Source organism: Microcebus murinus, chromosome 3 (assembly GCF_040939455.1).
Source record: "Microcebus murinus isolate Inina chromosome 3, M.murinus_Inina_mat1.0, whole genome shotgun sequence".
Taxonomy (NCBI): domain Eukaryota; kingdom Metazoa; phylum Chordata; class Mammalia; order Primates; family Cheirogaleidae; genus Microcebus; species Microcebus murinus.
Window position 1 is genome coordinate 29,381,202 of NC_134106.1, and position 27,459 is coordinate 29,408,660.

Consider the following 27,459-nt stretch of genomic DNA (forward strand, 5'->3'; position numbering starts at 1 on the left):
CAAAAGTGCCCCACACTGCCCTGGGCAGAAGCTAAATTCTTTCTCTCCCATTTAGAAGAGAAGCCAGATTGCTCCAAGGCCCGCTGTGAAGTCCAGTTCTCTCCACGTTGTCCTGAAGATTCCGTTCTGATCGAGGGCTATGCTCCTCCCGGGGAATGCTGCCCTTTACCCAGCCGCTGCGTGTGCAACCCCGCCGGCTGTCTGCGCAAAGTCTGCCAGCCGGGATACCTGAACATACTAGTGTCAAAAGCCTCAGGGAAGCCGGGGGAGTGCTGTGACCTGTATGAGTGCAAACCAGGTATGCACGAGCTCGTCCCAGCAGCCCAGCTCCTTTGCGTCGGAGGGTGGCAGAGCCCTCCTCAGCCCCTGGCCTCTCCTTTCACACAAAGAGGGGTGTTCTCACCAGGGTCCTCACTGCGCGTCTGCCACTTTGGGCTAATGGCCTGACTTCTGGCCTTCTAGTCAGAAAACCAGAGTGATCCACTGGGACGTAAGCACCTTCTTTTCTTCCTTTTTTCTTCCCCTTCAATGTATGCTTGATGGGGGAGGTGGGGTTAAAACTGAAGGTACCGTGGCTATCTGCTTCATTCCCCAGTGAAGGTCAGAACCCCCATTTGCAGATATATCTGCCACTTTAAAGTATTACATTTAAAAACAATCATCATACATAAAACAGAAAGTTATTTTCAGGTAAATATGTGCATCAAAATGCCAGAAGTTTTATAATGCAATATTCAGCCTCTATATTTCTCCTTGCCAGTTCCCTTCCATCCATCCCCTGACTTTATAGCATGTGCTAAGCCACCTTACTCACCTCCTTTGCCAGCATTTGATTTGTTGTCATGTCCCAGATGTTTCTTGCTTTACATTATTTCTAACATCTTTGCTCTCGTGGCAGCATTTCTAATGTGGTCTGTGATCACGTCTGGGTCGTAGTGATTTCCTCTTTGCAAGTTTCTGATCATTGGTCAGTCGATTTTTTGTTTGGGGGCCTTTTTCCTGCTAGGTGAATGCTTCAAGCAAAACAATCTCTTGTTCTGTCAGAAACACTTGTGGCAGGCTGTCACCGGCCATGTCACCACTGTTGGTTTAACTGTCTGTCTTCATCTCAATTCTGACATGTCTCGTTCCCACCTTTTTACTAACATGGAAAATTTGGGGTATATTTGCAGTTCCATAACATTGACTCAAATAAAAATGCCAGCACCAGGCCTGGGTTTCTGGGAAGGAAGGAAACTTTGGAAATTTGTCAAAAACCAGTGTTTCATGTGGGGACTCAAAGTGTGAGTAAATGTAACACTAAGTGGTGCCTCTCTGTTTGCCTCTTCTAGTGTTCAGCGTGGACTGTAGCACTGTGGAATGCCCCTCTGTTCAGCAGGCTGTGTGCCCCCTGGATAGCTACGAAACCCAAGTCAGACTCACAGCGGATGGTTGCTGTACTCTGCCCACAAGGTTGGTTTGTCCTTAGTTTGTCAGGTTTTCTCCTTTATCTCGTACGTTAGCATCATCTAAGGTACAGTTTGGAGCATGCAGTTTGTTTTCCCATGGGAAACCTAACACTTCCCAGTTTCTCTGGAGAAATCACTGAACCGTTACTATTACTTGGTATTTATATATATCTTTCCTCAGATCAAAGCCAGGTGTCATCAGGTTAAGTCGTTAATCCTTATGGATTCTTCCCCTGTGGGTGCTTGTGCCCTTTTAAGGGCTGGGAACTGTACCAGGACAATAAGCCCCCTCTGCATGTAGAGAGGAAGGCAGGCAGGGAGGTATCCATCAATACCAGGCATGTCATTTGATCCTCTGTAGTGAGTCTTGTAGTTGTTTAAACAATGTGTTCAATGCGATGAAACATTGCATGCATGCTTCATAGAACTACTCCCCAGGGACTCTTGACATTTGGAATCACACATCTACCCAGACTCATTTCTTACTGATGCCAAGAGGAGTCTAAATTCTTATAATGCTCTCTGGAGCAACAAACACATCTCTCTCTGGCTTGATAGGGGAAAAGAAGTTGCTGTCATTTTAATCCTAGTAGCAGGACATTCACTCATCTGTATAGAACTGGGCTTTCTCCAGAACATGAGGATCTCTGGGTCCTGTACTTGAGAGTCTACAAAGCACCACGATAGAGCTGGCCCCTCCTGCTTCGCTTTGGGGAAGGTTGTGCTTGGAGACGTGGGGTTCACAGTCTGGTTGTCCCCCACACACCCACCCCCAGTGATACTCGCCCTTCTTCTCTGCCCTGACCTCCCCTCCATCTTCCACAGACCACTGAGTCATCTCTATGATTCAGTCATCTTATTTCTTTCAACTTTTGTTCTACATTTAATATGAAGAGTTGAAACTGTGCCTTATTTAACTCCATTTCTAACCTCTTCTCTGTCAGTCCCAGTGTCAGGCACTTGCATCCAGGTTTGTGGCATGAGTAGCTGTGGTTATACAAGTGGTTTGATGAGATAGGAATATATGTGGTCCATAGTTAAGGTAAGTGTCAGTTCTTTGTCCGTAATTGTAGTAGACATCCAGAGTTTGCTGTGTTAATTACTTTTTTCTTCTTTCCTCTGATATGTTAGATCTTTGGCATCTCTTAGCCTTTGTTCTGTTAGAAACCTAGGGTTCTCTCAGACATTTCCTTTATACTCTGTATCATAAAACAGATACAAAGGTTTTTATGAAGGTAACATACTAATAGTGGCGGCAACCTTCTTATGACATTAGAATGTGATAATTTATGTGAAGATGCTTGGAAAGGGGTGAGATGTTGTGCAAACATAAGGTATTACTAATCAGTAAAGAAAATAAATGGAGCATCACTGACAGTACCAGATGTCCCTTCAAGGTCTTTGTGAAAAGGAAGGTGGTACATTGTATTGGAGAACCTAATTTATCAAAACGAAGCCAGTTGTTAATGAAGAAGTCCTTTAGTGAGGAAAAGGGACACTATTAGGAATGTAATATATTAATAGCACCAGCTGCATGTAGAAGGCACAGTAGACTATATTTTCAGTCTCTCTAGTGGGTCAAAATGGGTAGATGCTACAGAAAGACATATTTAGTCTCAGTTTAAGAAAAAAATATTTTCTTACGACTAGTGATGCTCAGTAATGAATTAGGGCTGCTTCCTGGAGCAGACTGAGCTCAGGGGAGCCAGAGAGATTTCTTTCCGTCTGGATGGCCACCTGCCAGGAATGCTTAGAAGAAATGTTAGATTGGAAAGGAGGTTGAACTAGGTGCTTTCCATTTTATCTTCAAGCTTCTAGAAGTCTAGTAAAGGTAAACCTTAGGATGGTTATTACTATATTGGTGTAACTTTGACTTTGGCATCCACAAGTATAGAATGGTCAGAGTTAAATGAGCCTCTAATGAAGAAATTGGAAACATGAAGGAGGAAGTCATTGGCAATCCTACTGTAAATTATTTGCAGAGAGAGGATAGGTTCTCACAGCTCTTTAGTTTCCCATGTTTCAGAGTCAATGAGCCATACTTGTCCCTGCCCCTCGGCCTTTGTTTCCCCTGCTCAAGGCACTCTGCCACCCCAGTTGACTTACGCTCTGGGCCTTTGCCATTGCCGCTTCCTGGGTCGCCTTCCCCTTCTCCATCCACCTGGGCAGCTTCTGCCTCTCTTTCGGGACTGCATTTCTTTCTCTTTGAAGTGGTGTCAATCTTTGGCCCCTAAAGATGATTTAGATACACCTTTCTGCTCCCTTGTAATCCATCCTCCATGTATCTCTTCATCGTAGCACTTTTCGTAATACAGTGAAGTCATTGATTTTTTTTTTTTTTTTTTGGTCACTCTCTTCTATTCTGTGTGATTCTCAAGAAAAGACAGTATTTTGTAGCTTCTAGTACCTACATATAATAGGTCTACTATTGAATGAATAAATGAACAGGTCCCTATTAGCCAGAATGACTTATATGTTGAAGAAGCAAAACGAATGAATATTTTTAGTTTCTCATCTTCCTGCCATTGGGTGGTAATACTACTCTTCCTCTCACTCTCTCAAGCCCTTGTACTTTTCCCCGAACCCCCTTCTTTACAGCCCAGTACTCCTTGATACTGTGCAAACCCTCTATTACAAACACTGCACTCGCCTCTCACAGCACGACATGCCTCTATCTCTCCATTCCAGCTTCTCTAATACTGCTCATACTACAGGACTCAAAGTAATTCCGCTCTATCCATGAGGTCTTTGTGCTTCAACCAACACCTGTCCCAACGCTAGGAACTCCCAACATATTCTTTTCTGTGCTGTCAATTAGTCATATACTTCTATGCATTGTTATTTAACTGCTAGGTGCCTAAAGTCTTGTCTCATCAACTAAAGGATGCTCCCAGAGGTCAGGGATTGTGTCGTCTTTTCTTTTCTTCTGTGTATATATTAATACCAAGTCAGTTGGTAAATACAGAGTATGCTCAAGCTGTGGCTTAACTGCATTCAGCCTAGTTTAGCATATTAAGTGAGTTTCTATTTATTAAGGAGGATGATATGTCATACATTGATAAGAGAATAAAAACCCCGTCAGGTAGAAGTGGAAATAAAAAGAAGAAAGCCTAATACATAGTAACAGTGGTAGCATTTTAAGAGAAAATAACTGTATAACTTTATACTTGTGTGTGAGTCATGTCACATGTTCTCTCTTTAAGAGATGATTGTTAGGCATAAAGAAGAGCATTATAGAATATGTACAGTCCCATTGTGATTATTTGACTTTTACCAGCATGTTTGTAAAAAGCATTTTTTAAGAACCTCAAGCCATTTGAGAGCAAAGTTAATTATGTGGAGAATTCAGGGAGAAAAGCCCTTTATGTGTAGGACAGAATAAGGTAAAATATCTGAAATGTTAGCTGAAAAGACTTACCTTCTGTGAAAGTAACAACCTCTTTTTTTAAGGCTTTATTATACTTTCATAGACTAGAAAAGGAGTTTGTGAACTTTACCCTGCTTATCTTAAAGAATACATCCCTCTCTCCGTCAGTCCCATCCAAATGGAATTGCCATTCCTAGTGAGAATGTTTCACCCATTAGGCCCCTGAATGCCCTATTTCTGTGCGAGCTTAATTTGTGAGTTTTCTCTTGAACTGCATATTTTCAGTTCATTCATTCATTCATCCATCAAGCATGAATTGAGTTCTTGCAAGTGACAGCTACTACTCTAGATATTATTATCACATGTGGATATTTCTTTCTACTTTTATCTGTGACAATTCCTGGTTTTCCCACCTACTTCTGGCCCTTGTAAAAATAGATTATTCCTTCTTTCCTTGCTGCATCTCTGCCCTTTCTTAATGGCCCATTCTGCGTTTTCAGCTCTTTTGCGTCTGTTCTCTTGAACTTCATCTCGTTTAGACATCATTCTTATGTGTGATATAATTAACTTTTAACCATTATTAATTTTTTCTTCCCTTAAATCAGCTTAGATTTCCAGGCATCCTGCTATTTCTTTTTATCCTTTTCTTTTGGTGCCGGGACATGATGTGAGCTTATACAGCAGCTCATCATACCTTTCAGGAGAGGGTGGAAAAGGATGTGAATTAGTGGCTCTGGGCCTAAACACTGTGCTGTGACAAAAAAGGAAAATTGGGACTATCTGTGGGGTTCATGACACCTTGTGGTCTTTGGGAGTCCCTTTGTGGGTATCTAAATGCATGTGGATGTACAAATGCCACCGTGCATAAGGAAATTTACAGCAGAGAAATTTATAAGATAGATACATTAATGCACATGATGCCTTTGCAGAGAAGGAAAAACAAAAAAGTGACTTGTAGGTACCAATAACAGTCACAGCTTAAATATGTAATATGCCTTGCTGTTTACAAAGCATTTTCACGTTTGTTGTTGTTATTTTATCATCACTCTAACTCCATGAGGAATTTATAGATGTGAAAATGGAGGTTGAGAGATTAAGTGAGTCACACAAAATCGAAAATGCTCCTTGGTACAAGGAACAGAGCAGGTCCAAATCTTCAACCCAGGTTCTTTGTTGGTATTGGAGAACTTAATTAATCATGAGCCAATTAATTGGAGAACCAATTAACCCTGAGCTCTTTCCACCAGAGTTTTTTTGATAACAATGTTTTGTTGTTTTTAAGTCCAAGAAATATATTAATGAATAAGAATTTATATCTCACCAATGTAGTTATTTATATCAGTGTAGTACATATTAACAAAATATACATTTCAGTTATTCATTGCTGCATAACAAGCCACCCAAAAGAGTAGGAGCTGGAAACAGCAAAGATTTGTTATTTCTTATGATTCTGTGAGTTGACTCAGTGGTTCTTCTGCAGGCAGCTGGCAGGTCGTCTGGGGCTGGACATACCTCACGTGCCTGGAAACTCAGCTGGGATGCCTGAAGGGACCTCTCTCCCCACATGGCCTAATTTTACCCTGGCCTTTTTCAGATGATAGTGGAAGTAGAAAAAGAAGTAGCAAAGGCCTTGGAGACCAAGACTTGAAAGCCACACGTCACTTCCACCACATTCTGTGGTTCAAAGCCAGTCATGGGTGGGAAAGTAGGTTCTACCTCTTGATGGGGAGAAGCTGCGGAAGAATTTGTGGCCTTTTTTAATCTACCATAATCTACATGTAACCAAAATAGGTGCTCTTTAGATTCCTTAGATTCTTTAGATTTCATTTTCTGATTGCAGAAAGTTGGTGGAGATACAGATCTGTGACCCTTTTCCAGAGACTAATGTCCTTCAGGCTGTGTGTGTCTCCAGGTCTTCGGGTGTAATTCAGGCAGCCCTGTAGTGGAGGTCCCTGTCCCCTCAGCAGCTGCCTTTCTGCTTCCTTCTTCACTTACCAGTTGGCAGCCCAGACGTGATTTAAGAGCCTCTGAGCACCACCCCGGCTTTCAGCATCATTTAGCTGACCATTATTTTTAACCCCTCTTCTTAAGATGTGTTGTGACTCCCAAGGGTAAGCTAGGTTTTCTCTCACCACACAACAGGGAATGTTATTTTGGGATAACCAGAAGATGTGCCTGAGGAAACCAGGTCAGTTTTAAAACAAAACTTTCAAAGATGTTGCAGAGAAATTCTCTATAGTGGTTGATCTTGTTTGAGAAAAATGGATCCTGTGGCTGGAGGGGAGGTTCAGCCTGGGCTGTACATCTGAGAGTCCATTTCTTTCCTGTGCCCACCAGCCCAGACCTCAGCCCAAGTAGACTGTTTCTCAAGAAGATAGCTCCTAGATCCCAGCTTTTTCTCTATACTCCTTAGCTTTTTGCCTGTCTCCAGTGCATGGGCCTAATTTTCCAGTCTTCACGTTGCCTCTGTAATTTTTCACCAATGTTGCAGATACAGGCTTACAAGGTAGACATTAACTAGTTAAAAATCCAGACAGTAATGTCTTTACCTTATTCACTTTCACTATAAATTGAATGAGGTTTTTAAATACCCTATAACTTTTGATCTATTAAGTAATTTTTTATATTTTTCTTAAAAAGATCAATGAACTTACTGTGTTATTGACAATCTTTCATTCTAAATTTATTTTAAAGCTACTTGTGCCAGACTTTTTGTTCTAAAATGTTCTGTTATCAATTTTTGTCTATAAATATGCCTTTCTTAAAAGTTATTGAGAAAAGTCCAATCCAGTTATTCTGACGTAGAAATAAGTTAAGTCATTGTTTATAGTGTTCAGAAACTTAAAATAGGGTTTCTTCTGGGTTTTGTGCTCTGTGGAGAGCCAGATTCCCAAGCTCCCTCCTGGCTCCTGCCTATCTTTGACCAAGGGGCCTGTTTCTCTGCCAGAACCTATATCCGGAACATTCGTATCTCTTGCTTTCTGAGATACTATACAAAAGTTCTGTTTTATTTTTAAATTAAGATTTAGAAGTTTGGGTTTTTTGATTTTTTTTTTCTTGGCTCCAAGGTAATTAAAAATTTTAGATTATCTGTTAGCTAAACTGTTGGCTAATGTGTGTGTGGTTTTTTTTTCACCCAAAAGTTTAATAGAATATATTGAACACATGAGATTTTAAGCATTAGAAATACTGGCAAGCCTGAATTGTAGAGCTTAACCCAGGAGGCTGCTGTCTTGCTCTTCCATTTCATAGATGAAGCATTGTGGAGCTGGAAGCGTCCTGCCCATTGAGCAGCAGCAGAGCAGAGCTGTGAGCATGAACTGCAGAGCTGCACTGGCCCCCTGTGGTCCTGACTTCAGGCACCACCAGCCCCTCCCCAGCCCCACTTCTCGGGAGACCTAACATTCTGTGTCCTGCACTTTCCCTTGTTGTTATAGTCTGTAAGCAAATGTGCACCTGAAGTAAACCATTCAGTAGCTAAAGAATACACCTGGACACATCACCTGGTGCTGTTCAGAGCTAGAATCCAGACCCACTTCTGCATGATTTGGGGCAAGCCTCTCACGTTATCTAGGTCTAAAAGTTTTCTTATCTGAGAAGGAGGGGAGGGGAAGAGGGATTAGAATTATCTCAAAAGTAACTTATACCTCTAAATTATTTGATTTCCTAAACCCTTTAGAAAGGAAGAAACCCAAACATGCTGGTGATAGGAGACTCCTGGGAAAAAAAGGTAAAGGAAAATTTTAGAAAATTCCAGGACTCAGAAAATAATGGGAGAGATAAATGGTTTGCATAGTGATAGGGAAGGGAGAAAGTCCAAGGGAAGTCATAAAGAATTGTGGTTACTTTTTTTTTTTATTATTGTAAGGACTTTTTTTAAAAAATTTTCTTTAGAAGAAATAACATAGGCGATGCAAAATGAAATAAACAAACTGCTAGACTAATGATTTAAGCCAGGATAATCGGGACTGGTTGGATTGTGAAAGCTAGGTAATAATCCAGTACAATAGATTGCTGGTTTGGTCAACGGCTAGTTGAATATTGCTAATTACATTTTTTTAAATCTGTAAATAGTCCCTACATAGCAGGAGCAAGGAATATTTGGCCAAAAGCTGAATCCACAAGATAAAGATTTTCTCTATTAAGCTGATTTCTAATAGAATGTGGATATGTCCACCTATCAGCCTATCTTAGTGTGTGTTAGGGGGAGGGTGACATGTGTGTGGTTCCTGGTGCCCCCACACGCCCACATGCGTGAACTGCATCAGCCCTTGGCTGCTTCCTGGCTCCTGGACCTGTATTTGTATGTTTCTCCCCATCTATTGCTGCATCACTTTCCCTCTGTCGTCCCTGTCACACTCTCTTTATTCAGCTCCTCCACATTTATATTTTTCTGTATTTTACACTTAATTGTACAAACACAGCATTTGTATCATGGAAGAGTTTTAGGTTCTCTGTTCCTAACTTTATGATTGGCTTGTTTTTTCTGGGTCTCTTAAAGTGAAAAAGGATCTGCTAAATTAAGTGCCTTGCTTTTCCTTGTTTGAGCCTCAATTTTATTTTTCTCATATAAGACATTGACCTTTAGGAGACAATTTCCACTCATATCCTGACCTGTCATAACAGCTCCCAACGCTGTAACTCCACAAAAGGAGATAAGATGAAAGGAAGGATGATAGTCCCATTGTGTCTGAAAGTTATGTCCGATATACAGCCTATGACCAGAGAGAAGGTCATGATTGTCCTTTACGTTCACTGTAACATCTAGAGATAAGTGCACTCAGATGCTTTAGTTCAAAATCATGCTCTCAAGAAAATTCATCTTGTTGGTACTATGTTGTATTATGATGATGGAATCTGAGCAGATTGCTAGCACACTGTTTCTTGTGAATAGACACAGACATTTAGAAAAGGAGTTTTCTGCAGTTGCAGAATTCACAGCCTGGAATTGACTCATACCGGATGAGGCCAGCAGAATGGAATCTTTGGCAAGTTATCCCTTCTCTTGAGAAAAACTTGAGTTAAATCAAAATTAATCTAACCACATAGCTACAGTGAGTGAAAACAAGGTACAGATTTGGAAAATGTGCAAATCTGCTAAAATAGTTAAATACTTAAATATTCATTGAGGACCTCACAGAAGACAGAGAACACTGGGCTTGGTGTGGGGTATGGTGATGAATAAAACATGGCCCCGGGCTTAAAGGATCTCAGGACCTTAGAGATATCACCAATGCCAGTTTCAAAAAGGTTCCAGACCTTTTGGAAGGTTATAAGAAGGAAACACACACACAGCAATTTGCCTTCAAGGAAAGAATCAATTAATAGACTGGCTTTTTACCAAACAGTGAAAACTGAGTTTCAGAAAAAAGCCATACAATAATATCCCAGCTTCAAATCCGAACTAAGAAATCAAGGACCTCAAAAAGTGCATACACATATAGAACATCAGATGATAGTTTGTCTTATGCCTATTGGCCTGTGGTTTCAAATCTTAAATCATGATTTTCTTCCTACTGAGAACTCACTAGATTTTCTTAGTCTGCTCTGTGACATCTGTCTATTTCTGAGCGATAGGCTAACAGCAACAGGAGTCCTTTTGCATTCTGTTTGCTGAAGTACTTACCCTTGGATGGCTGAGCTTTCCCGAGTTCCTCAGTTAACTCCTTATCTCTTGGGCTCTGGCCTCCAATTCTGTTGTTTATAGCCTTTAGGCAAGGGTGTTGGGCATGGGAGGCTCACCGGGGGTCAGGTACTATCACACAAGGTGCATCAACCCAACCAGATAAATATGTCAAAGCCAGAAACTTGCCGGGGGCAGCTTGGAACTGTCAGGATCTTGCTCAAAGTTTAGGGAGCACTTTTTTTTCTTCTTTGAGACAGTTCTTTAGATCATCAAATAATGTTTGTTATAAGCCCATATGCTTTTAACATTGTACTAGATAATGAAGTTACTTGTCTCATGCCTACTCAAGCTAACCAGTGGTAATTGTCCCTGCATGTGCATTTTCAAAAGGACTTTATCAAATTAAGGGCCTTGTGATTAATTGTTATGTCCATCTGTTCCAAGATACTGTCTCAAAGAAGATGGCACTTAACAGTTTTTGGTTTGATTTTAAGATTGGTCTGGCGGTAGACAAATTTCTCTAATTTGGTTTAGGTTTTTGTTCACTTCAATTTGGATAATTTCCCCAGCTGCTTTTTGGGGATAAATAAAATAAAGTTATATAATATGTAAAATATGCATTAGCATAGCACAGATTTAAATCATTTCTGACTCTTAACATGCTATCATGGTAGCATTCTCTGTTTTTAAACGCATGCAGAAAAAAATTTGGAAGTATATTTGAAGCTCTTCTTTCTCAACTAAGAAAAGAACATCTATTCTGTTGCCCTCTGTCACAGTAATTTTTGGCCCAAAAGAGCAAGTCAACTCATGACTAAAAAAGCCAGAGTCTATATTAAACTCTGATGTTTTTAAAACAAAATAATTGCAGGAATTCCATGCTATTATTGGACCTATCCCCAGATTGAAGAAAATATGCTTTCCTAGAAGTAAAGCCCTTGCCTGTTGATGAACTATCTCCCTAGTAGAGTGTTTGATTTGTCAATAATTCACTTCAGATGTGTGAGCTCTGTACTTCCTATACTAGGGCCTTATGCCTTTTGTATTTCACCATGAATTTGAACCCAGTATCTCGTCCTATTTTATACTTCTTTTAATCCTGAAAACAGAAAAGAGTCTCAGTGGCTTATAGTTTGGTCTGAGTGGTTGTGGACATCAGTAGACAGCATATACATGGCCCTCTGGCTCACATTGAGAGACAGTAACTTAACTGAATTCTGTAAGACTTTCAGTAAAGTTTGAAAACAGAATCTACAGCATGGGTAATATTGGACCTCAGCCAGCTTTCCTTACCCATCCTCATTTGCTATATCATCATCATAACACAGGCAGACAGAAGAATAGCTCTGGACAGCTCTACAAAAATGCTTTGTGAAATTATTTACATAGCTAATAATCAAATCTAAAATGTTAAAGTCCTCCCTCTTCTGGAAATACCAGAAGCAACCCAAATTTCATGGAATATGTTTTACTCTCCATTTGCATCCTTACATCGGGTATAAGTGATAAGGCTTCTCATCATCACAGTTGACACAGCTAGCAGAGAGTTCAGGGTTGTAGTTGCCCTATAAATGTTTAGCTACTCACTTAAACCTGGAAAGTGGAGGCAGCTGGTTTCTCTTAGAATTAATCTGCTGTGAAAGTATCACACAGACAAGTGCATCATAAATGATTCTTTCCTGACCTTGCCTTTGTTTGAAAAGGAAAGAAGTTGTATGCCATGGCTCTTGTGACAGTAGGATCGAGTACTTTGGTTTCCATAGCTAGGTCATGGATTCTTGAGGGAGACTTATGACATTTCCCAAGACATTAGATTGTGTGTCCTATTTGAGGGCAAGGACTCACCTTATAGATTTCTCTCTCATCAGTGCCTAGCACAGGTAAATAATGAGTACTTTCAACTAAATTATATAGACAGTCTACAGCACCAAGTCCTAGCATGAAAAACCCCATAGTGTTCTTGGTTTGTTCAGGGAACAGATATTTTGCGTGTTTATCATGTGCCAGGCATTGGGCTACCTGGCAGGCATAGAATATGGTCACTGCTGTCAAGGAGCATCCAGTCTAAAGGGAAGGCAGACGTGTAAAAGTCATTGTAGCTTAAAGTGTTAACATACTTTGAAATAAGAAGTGTGCAAAAAACCAGAATGTTCACAGAGCAAAGAGATACTAATTCCCATTTGGAAAATTGTCAGATTTGACTTTTGAGCTAAGTCTTTAAGAATGAGTGAGAGTTCAACAGATGGAGAAAGAGAGAAGGGTATTCTAGGCTATTGCGGTTATTGATGTATGGTATGCAAGGACTTTTATTGCCCAGGCCTGGCCTACCCCTCTGGCCATGTCTCTTGCCAGTCCTCCCAAAATATCCCCTAGTCCTCATCTCAACACATAATATGCTTCTGGTGGGCTAAACCATGTGTTCTAACTAAACACACTATATTCTTTCTCACCTCTGTAAGTTTAGTAGGTTCCTTCCCCTACCTGGAATGCCTTCCCTCCGTGCCCTCGCCACCACACTTGCTGGACACTTCACAGCTGTGCCTGCTCACACCCCATCCCCACTGTCCCCACATGCATGCGTGCAGAGCTTCAGCTGCTTATTTTTGTGCTTCCAATTAGAGAAAGCGTCATGGAAGAAGTGATCCTTGGGGATGGATGCAGGTGTGTTAGGCACAATGAGGGACTTCAGCATTGAAGATGTAGAACAGCTACTACCAGGAGTGTGCTTTTCCCCAGCAGCCCTCTGCAGCTTGGGTATGAGCACAGAGGAAATAAGTGGGCTGAATCACAATTTGCGTGTGGCATCGTAGGGGCTGGATTTGACCCGAAGACATGTTTTCTTTGGTGTGCCTTTTTTTTTTTTCTAATCTCTAAATTAGTTACCAACATTTAAAAATTGGCATCCTTCGCATAAAAATCTGGCTTCTCTTGAATAAATGGAAGACATACCAACATTGAATTTATGTTTCTGCCTGGAATGAGTAGAGATTCATTCTCAGAGATCACAAACCCTCCTGAGCTGTCTGCATTCCCTCTCTACTCATTTAGGATTCCTGCCTGTCCGCTGTAGACATTCAGGTTTTCCATCTCTGGGTTTAAATAACTTGGGAACAGATGTAGAAGGTCTATAAGGAGGCAGAAAATTTAAAGGCATCAGGAAGATGGTGGTTCAGGTGAAACACGGCGGCTTTGGGCTACATTTGTCGCAGAGGTGCAGTCAGGAGGAGGCACGGGCTGGGGAGAAAAGGGAGGGACCTGGGGTATAGATGTCTCAGTGAGGTTGAAGTCTCAGCATGGTGGGTGGACCAGGGAGAAGTAGAAGGATAGACTGTTGTGATTGGCAGGCAAGATGTGTGACTCCAGAGACTTCAGAGAGCTGTGGCCATAGGAGTAGGTAACTGAAGTCGAGAGGGGCAGCAAGGGGCCCTGGGTCCCAAAAGATCAAGTGAAGCCAGAGTGTTGAAAATGCCTTGCCTGTGTGGACTCTGAAGCCTCTCAAATCATAATCATATAAAATAACGAACAGGTGTTGAGGGCTTCTGTGTTCCAGGCAGTGTCCCAGGTGCTATTCATATATCAGTTCATTTAATCCACATAGCAATCTTATGACATATGGGGTACTTTAATTCCCCCCTACTTTATGTATAATACAATTGAGGCTTAGAGAGATTACATAACTTACCCAAGGGCACATAGCTCCTAAGTGGCCAGAACTTGAACCCAAGAATGCCTTATGGCAAAGTCCATTCTCCAAACTCCAGACCTCTACCCCTTGAGGAGTTGGGTGGAAGATGAAGCCACATAAACAGAGGGTTTGCATGAGAGAGGAGAGGAAATTAACAACATGGGAGTAGCCAGTGGCAAACGTGGAGAGTGTTGACCTCCCTTCTGTCCCAAGTGAATCAGTGAGTTGGGGGTGAATTTGTGATCTCACTGGAGATAGCTACAGGGAAATAGTGTCTTTAAGGGAAAGCCAAGTAAGTGTTAGAAACAAATTTGAGTCAGAGCAGTGCTCTGTGGGGATGTGCATTCTCTGGAGGACAAGAGACAATATAATCTCACACGTTGCACTGATGACAAGGATGAGAGACTGGGAATTAACTGCCCATGGGGATGCAAGTGGGCTCATGCTTTTAAAGTCATCTCTTTCAGCACCGGCTAGCACTGGCTCAGGCCCTCACTGGCTCTGGAGACCTGAGGGAGTGTTAGCACCCCAGGCAGTGGAGGTATTGTTCAGGTTTTCAGTAGGTTAATCCAGACCTCATCGATCCTTGTTCTTCATGCACTCCAAGGAGGGGATTGAGTAGTCTATATCCTTTTATGTTTTAATTTGTGATTATTTATTCGTCATCTCCCTAAACCAGATTCCCTAAACCGAGGGCCAGGACCCTATGTATTCCCACCCCCCCCACCCAGCATAGTGCCTGCTACATGTACACAGTAAATAGTTAAGAAATAATTACATGTTCATAAACAAGCTGATTCCAAGTTCCAAAGCATCTATTTCTAATGCAGTTGGCGATCCCAGGCTCTGAAATGGGAATACCTTATGTTGCAATAGTGAAACTTACTCCCCACATCCAAGCCCAGGCCGCCTCCTTTCCAGAGAGTGATGTGCCAATTTCCCCTCTTTCTCAATGTTCCTAACTGGCCCTCTGTGCATCTCTCACTGCCATCCCATCTGACTCTCTGAGGTCATCCTTCCAGCCACGAAAGCAGATGCCTCTGTCTTCCCCCAGACCTACGGAAGTGAAGGCAGGGAGCCTTCCGTTCCTGGGATGTGGTCAGCTCTCGATACCCGATACTAAATTGTTGAGCTGGGCTGAGCGGTCCAGGATGCCTGCCAGGTCCCAGCTCTAACATTTCCAACAGCGTTACGGGCCCAGGGACTATTTTCCGCTGTGTTTCGGTGCCTCTGGTTCTCCTGCTGCGAGGATCGAGTCCCTTCAGAATTGCCCCAACTCTCTATTTCAGCCAATCACATCAAGATGGTAATTTCTGGAAAGTGCCATTGCTTTCTGTTCTCCACACCTCCTTACTGTAGGGCATAGCTGTAGAAGATAATTTTATAATCCTTACAGGAACCATGTGCACTTACACCTTCTATTTTCCCATAATTTATACCACTTCTCTTTCAACTTAGCACCTTCAGATAAGTTTCCTGGGTCACATGCTAGCCTTGTGGAGGGAGCTATAAACATCCATCCCTTGAGAACGCTAGGAAGAGAAGAGCTATAATGACTACTTTATTATTATTATTACTAATATTAGAAAATGCAAAGGAATAGTTTACCTAATTGGCCTCAGTTTATACATTCCCTACACGAGAGCATATCCTTCTATCCCTCCCCCCCCCCCAGAGGAAAACAAAGCATAACAATAACAACAACAAAAGCGGAATGATTTTTACTAATCTCTTAGGGGAAAGTGGTGGAGAATGTGTGGTTTCTGGTTGACAGGTAGCAGCTTGCTGGAGACGGGGGAGGGACGGCTGCCAGGAGGAAGAGTGTGATCCTCAGAGCTGAGCCACGCCTGCTGTGGCTAAAGCACATATTTCAGTGTTTGAGGCGTGGGAATGCAAGGGGATCGTACAGGAATAAGCTCAAGGAAGGGTGAGGGACAGTTAGTGATTTAGAGGATGGTAAATCTCTGATGGTGAGCCATCAGGAAAACTTGTGAGGCTAAGGAACCTTCCATAGGGAGGATTTGGCTATTTTCCATAGGAGAGTTGGAACCTCAGGTGGGAAACCTATTTCTTTTTGGATACTTTATTTGCAGTCTTTTTTTTTTTTTTAAACTTACACATTCCTAGAAGGAGGTAAGAAATTTAATCAGTAGAAAGATACTGCATCAAATTTAATTAAAGTTGAAGCTACTCTTTATGGAATAGAACTGTGGTTTTTTTTTTTTATGTGTCATTATAATTTCCATTCCCAACAAGCTATTTCATTAATACACTGTGTGGAATCTTAGTCATACAAGAGCTTTGCCCTTTTAATTCCTCATTTATCCTTGTTTCCTGAGTAAAGGGAGACCTCCCTCCCTCTTGTAAATAGTAGTTTTTGATTTATAGCTGGTGATGTCTCCCTTTTTGAAGGGCGCCAAGCACCCGGTTCCGACGTGGAATCAGTCCAGTATGGGAAGAAGTATTTTCCAGAGGGCCTCACTGACTTGCTGTCTAGGATACAGGCAAAGATAAGGATCTGCTGGGGAAGACGAGGAGTCTGGTGACTTGCTGCTTCTGTATTTCCTTCTTTGCAGAAGCAGCTTTCTTCCTGTGGGGGAATGTTAGGACAGCCTCAGCGCTGCGCTGCGTGGCACTCACCCTAGGGGCACAATTCTGGGGCATTCCTGTTCTTGCCAAAAGGGCTGTGGGCGTGGCAAAGAGGACTCCTCTCCTATGGCCGCCTCTGGCAGCCCCCCATGGTTTACCATCCTTTAAAATTTCTGTGGTTACTCTGGCAGAACAAGCTATTAATTCTTCAACTTAGTTATGAAGTGTCTAAGACATGCTTAGTGATAAGGAGACGTCAGCATTCAGCGTGTTCTTCTCTTGCATCGCTTAGTCTTCTTTAGTAGGAAAAGGAGAGGAGGGGGCGGGTGGGTCTGGGGCGGGAGATGAGTGCTGCCACTAGGACAGGGCACTGCAAGTGAGAAGCAGCAGAAGAGCTTGAGGGGGGTAGGAGTGGCAACGATAGAAGCGTGAGATTTTACAGTTAGAAGAAAGTTTATTATGATCCAGCCATCTCACTTTTATGGATGAGAAAACACAGCCTCCAGGAATTTAAGTGGCTTGCCTGTGGTCACACATTTTTCTGGCAGATGACAGTATTGGATAAGTAAATAATAAAGTTGTTCTCTCCTTCCCCCATGGTGTCTTTCCCTCCTAAGCAGTGCTATTCAGGCAGGAAGGAGACCCTCCTGTTTGTGAATGATGGGAAGCAAGTACTAACAATCATCATCCTCATTAAAATGTTAAAACTAGTTGTACTTGTTTTTTCCCAGTGGAAAGTGCAAATTAAGCTGTGGCCACCCAGACCCTGCACATCTGGGCATGAGGTCCTCAGAAAGTGGATTCCAGATTCCCTTCAGTGGAATCTCCTGGAGAACGTGTGGCGTGGGCAGGTTGAGGAGCCCTTCCCCAAACTTGCCCAAAAATAATGCTTGAGTGTGGTACCTCAGAATGTAGTCTTGTCACATACTAATTTTGAAAAGCATTGCACCTATAAGCTCTCAGTCTAAAATGTATAAAAATAAAAAATGTAAAAACAATGTATGCTCTAACCCCGGACTATTAGCTATGAAAAAGTGTTTATACCTGATTATTGTTTGGATTTCTTTACCTTTTTTTAATTATTAGTAAGACAAGACACGCCCTCTTCACTAGAGTAATCCACAGGAGAAATAGTGTGATTTTTACTTAGTATAAAGAGCAAGTATACTCCAAGAGGTAGATACCATCAGAGGAAGGAAAGTTAATCCTGGTTGCTTTTTGACCAGAGAAGGCCTTGTAGAGTGGGTGTTCTTGAGGGCTGTGGGGACTTCGCCAGGGACAAAGGAGAGGCAGGGCACTGAGGCTGGGTGGACACCTGAGCATGAGCTGTGTCGTGGAGGGGTGAGGTGGGGGGAGTCCTGGGCAGGGCAGACCAGACCTCGGTTGTGTCTGGACTGTGAGTTGTATGGAAGAACCAGTAGAACATGGAAGCTAAGAGACAGGTAGAGACCAGACTTGGAAGCACCCTGGAAGCTATTGTCAGGAGCTAGGACTCTGACCCTCTGGCCTGCCTGGGATTGTCTGTGTAGCCCAAGGAACAAAGGACACGAAGGGAAAGTTAAGTGTGCACTAGCTGCCGTCAGCCAGCAGAGCCAGCCGGCCTGGGCCTTCTAAGGAGGGGAGTGCCCTCTAGGGGTTGAGATGATTTCTGAGTGCTGTTCAGCATCGTGCTCAGGCGCTCAGATGCCCCAGCTGAATCCATTACCTACTTGAGGAAAAAAAGACAGCTTAACCAAGTCCCACCTGGCTGCAGCTGTGATTACATTATGCAGAAATTTATTAATGTGGTGCCTTGATTGATCATTATCTTAATACTGAGGATAACACTAGAGGTTTTATTTTTTTTTTCTGGTAACTTGCAAATACAGGTTGCTTCTTGTTTGAAGTTAAAAAGCCCTTAGCCCACATATTGTATGATGCCATTTATATGAACTGTCCAGAATAGGCAAGTCTAAGGAGACAGAACATAAATTAGTGGTTGCCGTGGGCTGAGAGACGGGAAGAGGGGGAGTGACTGTGAATGGGCACAGGGCTTCTTTTTAAGGTGATGAACTTATTCTGAAATTAGGCATCCGTGCTGGTTGTACAACACTGTGAATATGAAACCACTGAATTAAATACTGTACTTTAAAAGGGTGAATGTTATGGTATGTGAATTATATCTCTATAAAGCTGTTCCGTTTTTTTTTTTTTTTTAAAGCCCTCAACACTTCTGCTCAAGTTGTCGTGCAAATTGCTCTGCCTGGGTTGGACTTTTCAAGTTCACAGCATAGAAATCTCAGTGCTCTGCTTCTCAGCTTTCTTCAGTATTTTTGTTTTGTTTCTTTCGTCTTGCCTCTCTTCATCTCTAGTTGTGTTCCATTTAAGAAATACTTACATTAATGACTCTACATGATAGGTACAAAGAAAGCTTATGGGAAGGTGAGTACTCAGGTCACCACAAAGCAGAGTGAGAGGGCGGCTGTAAGGAAAGGGTGATGTCTGGGGGTTCAGGGGAGGAACCGTCATCTGAGGTTGGCCTAGAGAGATAGCTGGGCACGAGGCCTGGGCAGGGAGCGCTCGGGAGCCGGTAGGGCAGGCCGTGCAGAGATGGCAGAGGGAGGGCTTGTTTGGAGAGAAGAATGTCACCATAGCATAGGAAAATGAAAGGGGAATATCAGGAGGCAGAATTGGGAAGAGGGTGTGTGGACTTCAGAGTGCCGAATGATAGGCTGAGAAAGTGGCACATGAAATGAGGAGTAATTGAAGATTTTTGATTACAGAAGTACAGGAACCGAGCCTTAGGGTGGGTTGGGAGAGGGAGAGACTTGGGTGAGACCAGACTAGAGCTGGAAAGTGGGAAGGGGGCTGCAGAGGTGAGGAGTAGGTGGTGGCATGCGCTTTGTTAGGCATTTCTCATATTGGTTTATTTCTTCTGCCCCTAATCCATCTGTGATCGCCTTCCCTGAGCTCGCTGCTTTTCCAGGAATTGGGGTAAAGGGCAGGGGGGAGGCTGGTGGGCGGAGGGGGGAAGAATAAAAATGGAGAGAAAGAAGGTGGCGAGGGCAGGGTGCCTGCTGTTTGCGTGCTTCAGTTCTGTAGTTGAGCACTTCCTCTTCATGACTCAGTAGAAGAGAATCTAGTCTCTTCTAGTGGAAAACACAGAGAACAGGAAACTCTGTTTAATTTCGGGTCAGTTGATTGAGCTGTGTGCCTTCCCTGTTTCCATCTATAAAAGGGAAAGATACCTACCTCCACTGTGTACGGAAACCAGAGAATCTAGAATAACCTCACTCATTTAAAGCTCCATGGGACTCACGTAGCCTGTAGATGTAACACATTTACTGGGCAAATACGGATCTGTTACCTGACACAGTGACTGCAGACCTATCTGTGGAAAAATAACTTATGTGAATTGTGTCATGTTGAACTATTTTAATCTATGGAATTGCTGTTTGACCATTTCTGACTTGCAAAAATGGCAGTTCCCTAAGTTTTCAAACTAATAGATAGCTACCAGATAGATATCTGAGCCTAGGTTTACGCCTTGTGTGGTTCTTTCATAAGCTGCTCCTTCATTAAGCCGTTAATTTCGGGTTCAGGGGAAGCCGTTAGAAGTCAAAAGAGGGCAGCTGATACTAAGGGCTCCCAAGGGAAAAGCAGCCAAGGGCCCTAGGGCCTGGAGCACGCCAGCTCGCAAGATCAGGAAATCCGAATCCTCGAGTCTTCATTATGCAGTCATTCTAAGTTTAGAAGTAAAAATTCTGCATAAAGCATTTTCCTTTCCTGAGTGGATTAATAGGCAGTTGTGTGCAATTTCCTATCTTCAGCATGCTGGAGACAACCTGTGAGGGTCTCTGGGAAAATAATAGAGACATTTAAATGTTGGGAAAGAGGTGGGAAATAAAAGCCAAAACAGACTCAGGGCAGACTTAGTCGCGGTGTTGAGTGTAGTATGAACCTAACACTGAGAACCTAGCACATAAGCACACATACATCTTCAGTAAACGTTAACATCCGAAGAGGTATTTTTTGGTTGATTGTATACTCTTTGGTGTTGAAATTAGAATAATTCCCTGGAACACATCAGTAGCAAGAATGTGAATTGTAGAAGATGTGTAAGAAAGGGTTGATCTGCTGCTCTTGTAGGATGCTTGCCCTGCAACCACATCTGGACATTGGGATCAGGGTGTGGCCTCTCAATACTCCATCCCCATTCATCTGTAAACTCTAAAGAGTCTATAAGTTGTACAGAGTGCCAAGTGCCATAAATGTAACAATATGATACAGCAATATGATTATGTGCTCACAATTGCAGTGGCTAGGCACGTAAGCACGCAAGAGGATGGGGTGACCTTATCAGGCACTAAAAGCCCAGCTGACATGTACCCAGCCCTAGAAGGTGACTTCCCTGCAGGAATATTTACTATGAATTTAGAGCACCCAGCTCTGCTCACACAAAACAGGCAAACTTTTATTTTAAAGTGTAGGCAGAAATACCATTGTAGCAAAACCTTAATTGTCTAACACTGTCTTCTCCCAGGAATCCAATATAATTGTCACCCCACAGGGAAGAACCCGGAAAGGGCCTGCCTTTGGGGTAGAGGTGAGGGGAGTCATTCACATCTTTCCAGTGGCTTTAATAGTCTTTGGTGCAAATTTTAACTTACATTCATTTCCTTTGTAGTTCCACAGTTAATTATAAATGTAATTAAATCTCTGGGCCTGATTATTGAGGTACTTGTGGACTGTAGGCATATTTTAATTTATTAAAGATCCAAAGAACAATAGGTGAACAAACCAATTACTTAAGTAAGAAGGGGGAAAAAAACAGAATGAATATGTTAATAGTTCTCCCTTGCTGGGAACGTCATCTCCCCTCTTCTTCGCCCCTGCTGTACATAAATACCCACACACTTCCTGCCAGGATGTGTTTTTTTAGGATGTCTTCATTTCAGTCCTATTGACCTGGGAACTCCCTGTCATCCTCCCCACCCTCTGACCCATACTTCTCTCCCTGGGGGGCGGGGGGTGGGGGGGTCCAGGGCATAAGCCTGGCTGTTCCACGGCGTATGTGCTGACACACAGCTTCCCTGAGTTTCTCGTTTCCAGCCTTAGTTGTAGCACATACAGCATTTTGTCTCCTCTTACTTTACCTGCCCATGTTTGCCAGGTTTCTGTGTGTAGGCAAGTTGCACAGCAGAGTGGAAGGGAAGGGTGAGAGCCAGCATAGCCAGCTTGCAGTTCATGGAACACCTCATTTGTGCACGTGGAGATAAATGCTCCTACGGTAGCTTGGAAGACCCAAACATTTAAGACTTTCAGCTTCCACAGTAGCTGTTTGTAAAGCCCGTCTCCTAAAGCTGGTACCCGCTCTTTATAAAGAATTCCTCAATCTTCAGTCAATTTCTTCCATTGTACACAAGTGTAAATTAAATGTTGCTCAAGGCGAGGGTGCTACGAGAGACAATCACACTGACAAGAAAAGGCTGAAAATCTAATAACTTAATCGTTGAAACAAGAGTCGGAAAATCTCTGACAAACACCCAAACATTGATAGCAACAAAGCCGCGCCGTGGGGCGGTTCAGCGCAGGGCGCTGGCGCTGCGTGAGCCTGTATCGGCCGTGGGAGCAGCATCGATCTACACAGTAACTCACTGCGTGCATTCCGAGTCAGCCAGAATTGTTTGTCATGCCCCATACCGGTCTGGTTCAGTAAGAAATGAGGTAGTACTGAGTTTTAGACATATTTCTGTCAAAATCATTAAAGTTAAAAATCGGGGTGTACACGAACTCAACGAGCCCCAACCCCTCCCGCTTCCCCACTTCCCAGTAACACCAGATAAACAAGCCAGGATCAGATAGAGCAGGTGCTTTGCCACAGCCCCTGCCACTGTGTTTGTGGTCTCCCGACTTCTGTGTTGTTGTTTATTCATGGGGTTTTCCTTCCCTTTTCTTTGGTTTCAGATGCGAATGTCTCTCTGGCTTATGTGGTTTCCCCGTGTGTGAGGTGGGATCCACTCCCCGCATAGTCTCTCGTGGAGATGGGACACCCGGAAAGTGCTGTGATGTCTTTGAATGTGTTAATGGTACGTGGGGTTTCTCTTGTTCTCAGAGAGTGTACATTTGCACAGGAGGAGGAGGGAGGGTTCAACTGAGCTGCTTCTGCCTTTTGCAAAGCCGGGAATACACTCGGGGACTCGCTGGAGGGCACTCAGAGAGCAGGTTTGCTTAAGATTCCTTCATGCAGTAAAGAAAGTTGGGATGGGAACTTTCGTTCCACCCGTCAGAAAGAGAACATTGGAAATGCAATAGCAGATTGCATGTAGCTATCGTACTCTGCTGTGTTTCCGAATTTCAGAAATCTTAGGATTTTAGGAAAGGGATCCTGGAGCCTATTAATCGTATTCCTCCTGCTGTCGCTCAGTAACTCATCCTATGGCGGTCAGGAGGTGATCTAACTAAAACCACATTGGAGCTGCCACACTTTGGAACAGAAACAATGTTGCTCATCTAGTTTAGCGTTTTCCTGCTTAGAACACCTTTGACCAATGGTTGGTCGTTGGTGTTGGCCTGCTTTAGGCTTGACCCAGGTGGCCCAGAAGAAGGATTCTTTGGTCACAAGATTACTTCAGATAGAATCTGCCTCTCCCTTTCACCTTTCATGGGGGAAGTTTGGTGCTTGGTGACTTGGTGTTTATTGAATTTAGGTAGTAGAAGGGAGGGGAACCTACTCCCTTCTAGTGGCGGAAATGCTTCTCCACCAGAATTTTCAGGAAAAAAAAAAGCAAAGAATAACACTCAGACAAGTTAGATGTCAACAACTGTGCAGAGCATTATTTAGTCGAGACTTACACAGTAGAATGGAGATGAATTGGGACAAATACAACAAAATCATACATGCAGAAATGTCTGTATCAACTACTGCCTATAAGAATTCGGACTTCAGAAGGTTCCTGCCCCACACCACCTCCCGCCAAAGCCCCTCCCTGCCCAACAAGGAAAGGTTATGTTAAAGTTGAGTCTTCCTTGATTATGTCCTCTGATTTTTAGTCCAGTGGCCACATGCTGTTGTGTTTTGTTTGCTTTTGGAGGAAACACTTGCAGTATGGCTTTGTGGTTAAGAGAGAACACAGATAGAACCAGCTGACCCCAGCATGAAAACTAGTCCCTCCACTTACTAGCTGTGTAACTTTGAGGAAGTTTCTTGGCCTCCCTGGGCCTGCCTTAGTTTCTACATCTGTAAAATGGAGTGAATAACAGTGAATTAAATGAGGTATTACATGTGAAACACTTGGAATTATACTTCAAGTGCAGATGGTCTTTAGTATCCTGTGTGCCCACCCTCTGTTCACATTCAGAGCCACAGTTCTGGGCCTTGGCAGTGGGGGGAGAGGAGACAGTGAGGTTGAACTTCCTGGCTTACAGACCTCACAGATGCAAGCATATAGGAAAGGGTGCAGAAGAAGTTCCGCCTGCTCAATTCTCCTCTCAATGTTTCTCCTACCTCTCTTATCGCTTAGCCAGTAGTAATGCCCATTAAACACCAGCAAATGGCCAAGCAGATCTTTCTCTGGCACTGCTGCAGTTTAATGTATTATAGATGGTAGTCTGTGGATACCTAACTTGGACCGTTTGATAGAGAAACAGTCACTGCTTAGGTTCCCAGCGTCTTGGATGTGCTTCCTTCCAGTGCTCATTGCTCTGAAAATACTTCCTCTCGTGCCTGTCTCTCACTGTAGAATGTGAACTGTCCATCACGTTCATCTTCGTGTCTGTGAATATTACCCTGTAATGCCTCACAGGGCAGATATTGTTGAGTGAGCGAGTTAGGGAGTGATCTGATTCGTGTCACCTTAAGTTGCTCCAGAAATGTCTATTAAATACCTATGGAAGGGTTACTTTCTAAGAATCCTCCATCTTTTACTGCCTTACACTTTAATCTTAAGTCATTTGTCCCCTGGAAATACCACTTCTAGTAATCAGATTTGCTGTTGTTTCCTCTGGGTGAGGAACAAGAGTGCCTTTCTTCTCTCCTTGCTTCTTGGCTCTAGAAACTCAAGTGTCACGCTTTTCTTATCAGAACACTGGCTTTACATCTCGCTGTAATCTGATGTGTCTCAGGCTGTTAATAGCTGCACCCCTGCCTCAGTGGCCTTGGAATCAAGTCTTCACAGTCTGCCCCTGTTTATAGCTGCTTTTTGTAGAGCCATGACTTCAGGAAAAGGATTTGCCATCTGCCAAGAGAAAATGTTGAGTCAACAGAACGCAGTTTACTGTGCTGCTGGTGGTTGCTTCTTTCTTGCCACCATAAACTTGTTGGGTGATCTTTGCTTTGTTTCTCGGCCTGCTTTAGTATCTCTGTTGTTGTGTTAGTCATTCGGCTGTAGAAGAGACTAGAAACTAATACTATGAAGATCCATAATCCTACACAATATTTTTAAGGGCAGTCTATCCCAAAGCCTATATTTTACTTTTAACATATACATACATACACACTCATATAATTAATTAATATATATGGGTGTGTACGTATGTATGTATAAAAAATATTTTTACTACCCAGCGTCCCGGAAGAATCTTGGCTGTTGTCATAAGGTCACCACTAGAAGATATTACATATCAAATATTCATTATCATCACTTAGAAAAGCAGAGGTCTATTTTTATGTATATGTGTGTGTGTGTATGTGTGTGTGTGTGTGTGTGTGTATATATATATATATATATATATATATATATATATATATATATATATATATATATATATAAAGTTATCCACAGAGGATTTGAGGCAACTTTACAGTGAGAACAGATTCAATAACATGGTGGTAAAATATTAATGAGAAAAAAGAATCATAACCACAGAGTTGTAAGAGAAAATTGAAGGTGAAAATCAAATAGAAAGCACCCACAGGTATGCAGGCCATACGTGTCTATGTAGTTGCCAGAGTTAAACATCAGATTAGACCCCCAGCTTCCTGGCCATCAAAGTAAAAAAAGAGATAGAGTAAGGTACAGAATTCTTATTTTCAGAGACAAAAAGCTTGCTGGACAAAGCAGCTCTGGAGATTTCTCACATGGAAATGAAAAAGAAGCCCTAGATGCTGAAGTTGATCATGTGCTCAATTGCTTTCACACCACAAATGTAGAAACAGGTTTCCTGTGGTGGTTCTTCTCAATTAAACACAAAAGCAAATGTTAAAAATGCAACTCAATGGAAGCAGTTCCAAGAGATCAGATTGACACAGCTAGACCCTAGGCGCCTAGAGCGTTGTCTCTTAATTTGAGAACTTCTCGATGTGGTAGAATAGATCCAAAGACCCCAGTTCAGGAGACAATGGGTTGGATGTTAACTGACCATAAGCACACAGCTCTTATGCTGCATTCACAAGATCCAAAGGGTCACATTATTATTTTTTTAAGATAAGCATTAAAGTGGAAATATAAGACTTAAAAATATTCACACAGAACTTGAGTACTCCTGAGTTTTGAAAACACTAGCCTGGATGAATAGATAGAACACCCTCCAAACATATTATTTCTCTTTGCGCTTTGGTTTTATTTGGTTTTGGTGGAGGGATGGGAAAGTTGCAAATCAGATTATGACAGTTTTGTGACTGCATTCTCTGACAAGAGCCAAAAGTAGGATTTGTGAAGTGTTGGCTGAGTGAGAACCCTGTTGTTTAGAGACCAGAGGAACAGGTGGTATGATTGAGTTCCTTTTATGTAAACTTAGAAGTTGTCAAAATCATCACCTCCTGCAAGTATGACCTCCAAAGCAGTGTTTGAAAAATCCTGTATCTCTTTCAAGACACAGTTCTACGTCTGCTCTGGCCCATAAACAAATGCTCTGTCAGCGATCAGCTAGAGCTGGGTGACGGCTTCTACTGTCAGACGGGCATGTGTTCTCCATTTTATCACAATACCACCTCTTGTCTGACACGTGGCCCACCTCTCGTTTCAGAAGGCATTTGGTTTGAAATCCTAGGCAAAGAATGTGGAAGTGATCATTTGGTTTCTTAGATATGATCAGTTGCCCAGGATATATGAACAAACATCTAGAATATCTAGAATATCTTGGTTAAAGTTAACAAATAGTCATACCTTGGTTAAAGTGTTATAGGTAATAACTGACTCTTCCAACATGACTTAGTTATAAACTGTTCCCTAAGTAAATGAATTAGTCTGCAGGATTACATTTTTAGATATAAGCCAGTTGAAACTACCACAAGTATTTTTAGCTTTATAATATTTAACACTGAGCTGTTCATTGTGACAACGTATTAATAGTTAGCAGGACTAGGTATATGTTGAGGCTAGTCCACATTCACAGCTCTAAGAACATGTCGTCAGGACTTCTCAGAAGTATCCTCCTCTTGCCAGTGGTGCTGAGAGTGGTGGGTAGATGGGACAGGGCAGGGGCGTCACTTGTAAACACCAGTATTAGCCAAAGGCAATTGCAGGTAGTTATGAAGTAGGTTCAGACAGAAGGGAACAGAATACAGCTTAGCTTGGGTTTATAGCCTGTTTGTGTGCCATTTGAAATCTTTATCTGTCAGAACACTGTCCCTATAGCACTCTGATTCTTACAGCAGTATACAATGCAGATTTTAACCAGCCTGAGCAACATAGTGAGACCCCTCTACAACAAATAAAAAGATTATTTGGGCATGGTGGTGCACGCCTATAGTCCCAGCTACTGGGAAGGCTGAGGCAGGAGGAGCACTTGAGCCCAGGAGTTTGAGGTTACAGTGAGCTATGAT

At 42.6% G+C, this 27,459-nt stretch overlaps 1 protein-coding gene across 4 annotated transcripts in view; it reads left to right on the forward strand.

The window, feature by feature from the left end:
* The window catches only part of CRIM1 (cysteine rich transmembrane BMP regulator 1), a 194,070-nt gene that overhangs the window by 85,608 nt on the left and 81,003 nt on the right, over positions 1-27,459 (forward strand). For 3 of the 4 annotated variants that reach the window (XM_012788414.3, XM_012788415.3, XM_012788417.3), the window contains exons 3-5: positions 56-298; positions 1,332-1,452; positions 22,662-22,783. In XM_012788414.3, the coding sequence (XP_012643868.1) occupies positions 56-298; positions 1,332-1,452; positions 22,662-22,783 (486 nt within the window). The remainder of the gene's footprint in view (positions 1-55; positions 299-1,331; positions 1,453-22,661; positions 22,784-27,459) is intronic. The other variant, XM_012788418.2, reaches the window with a different exon arrangement.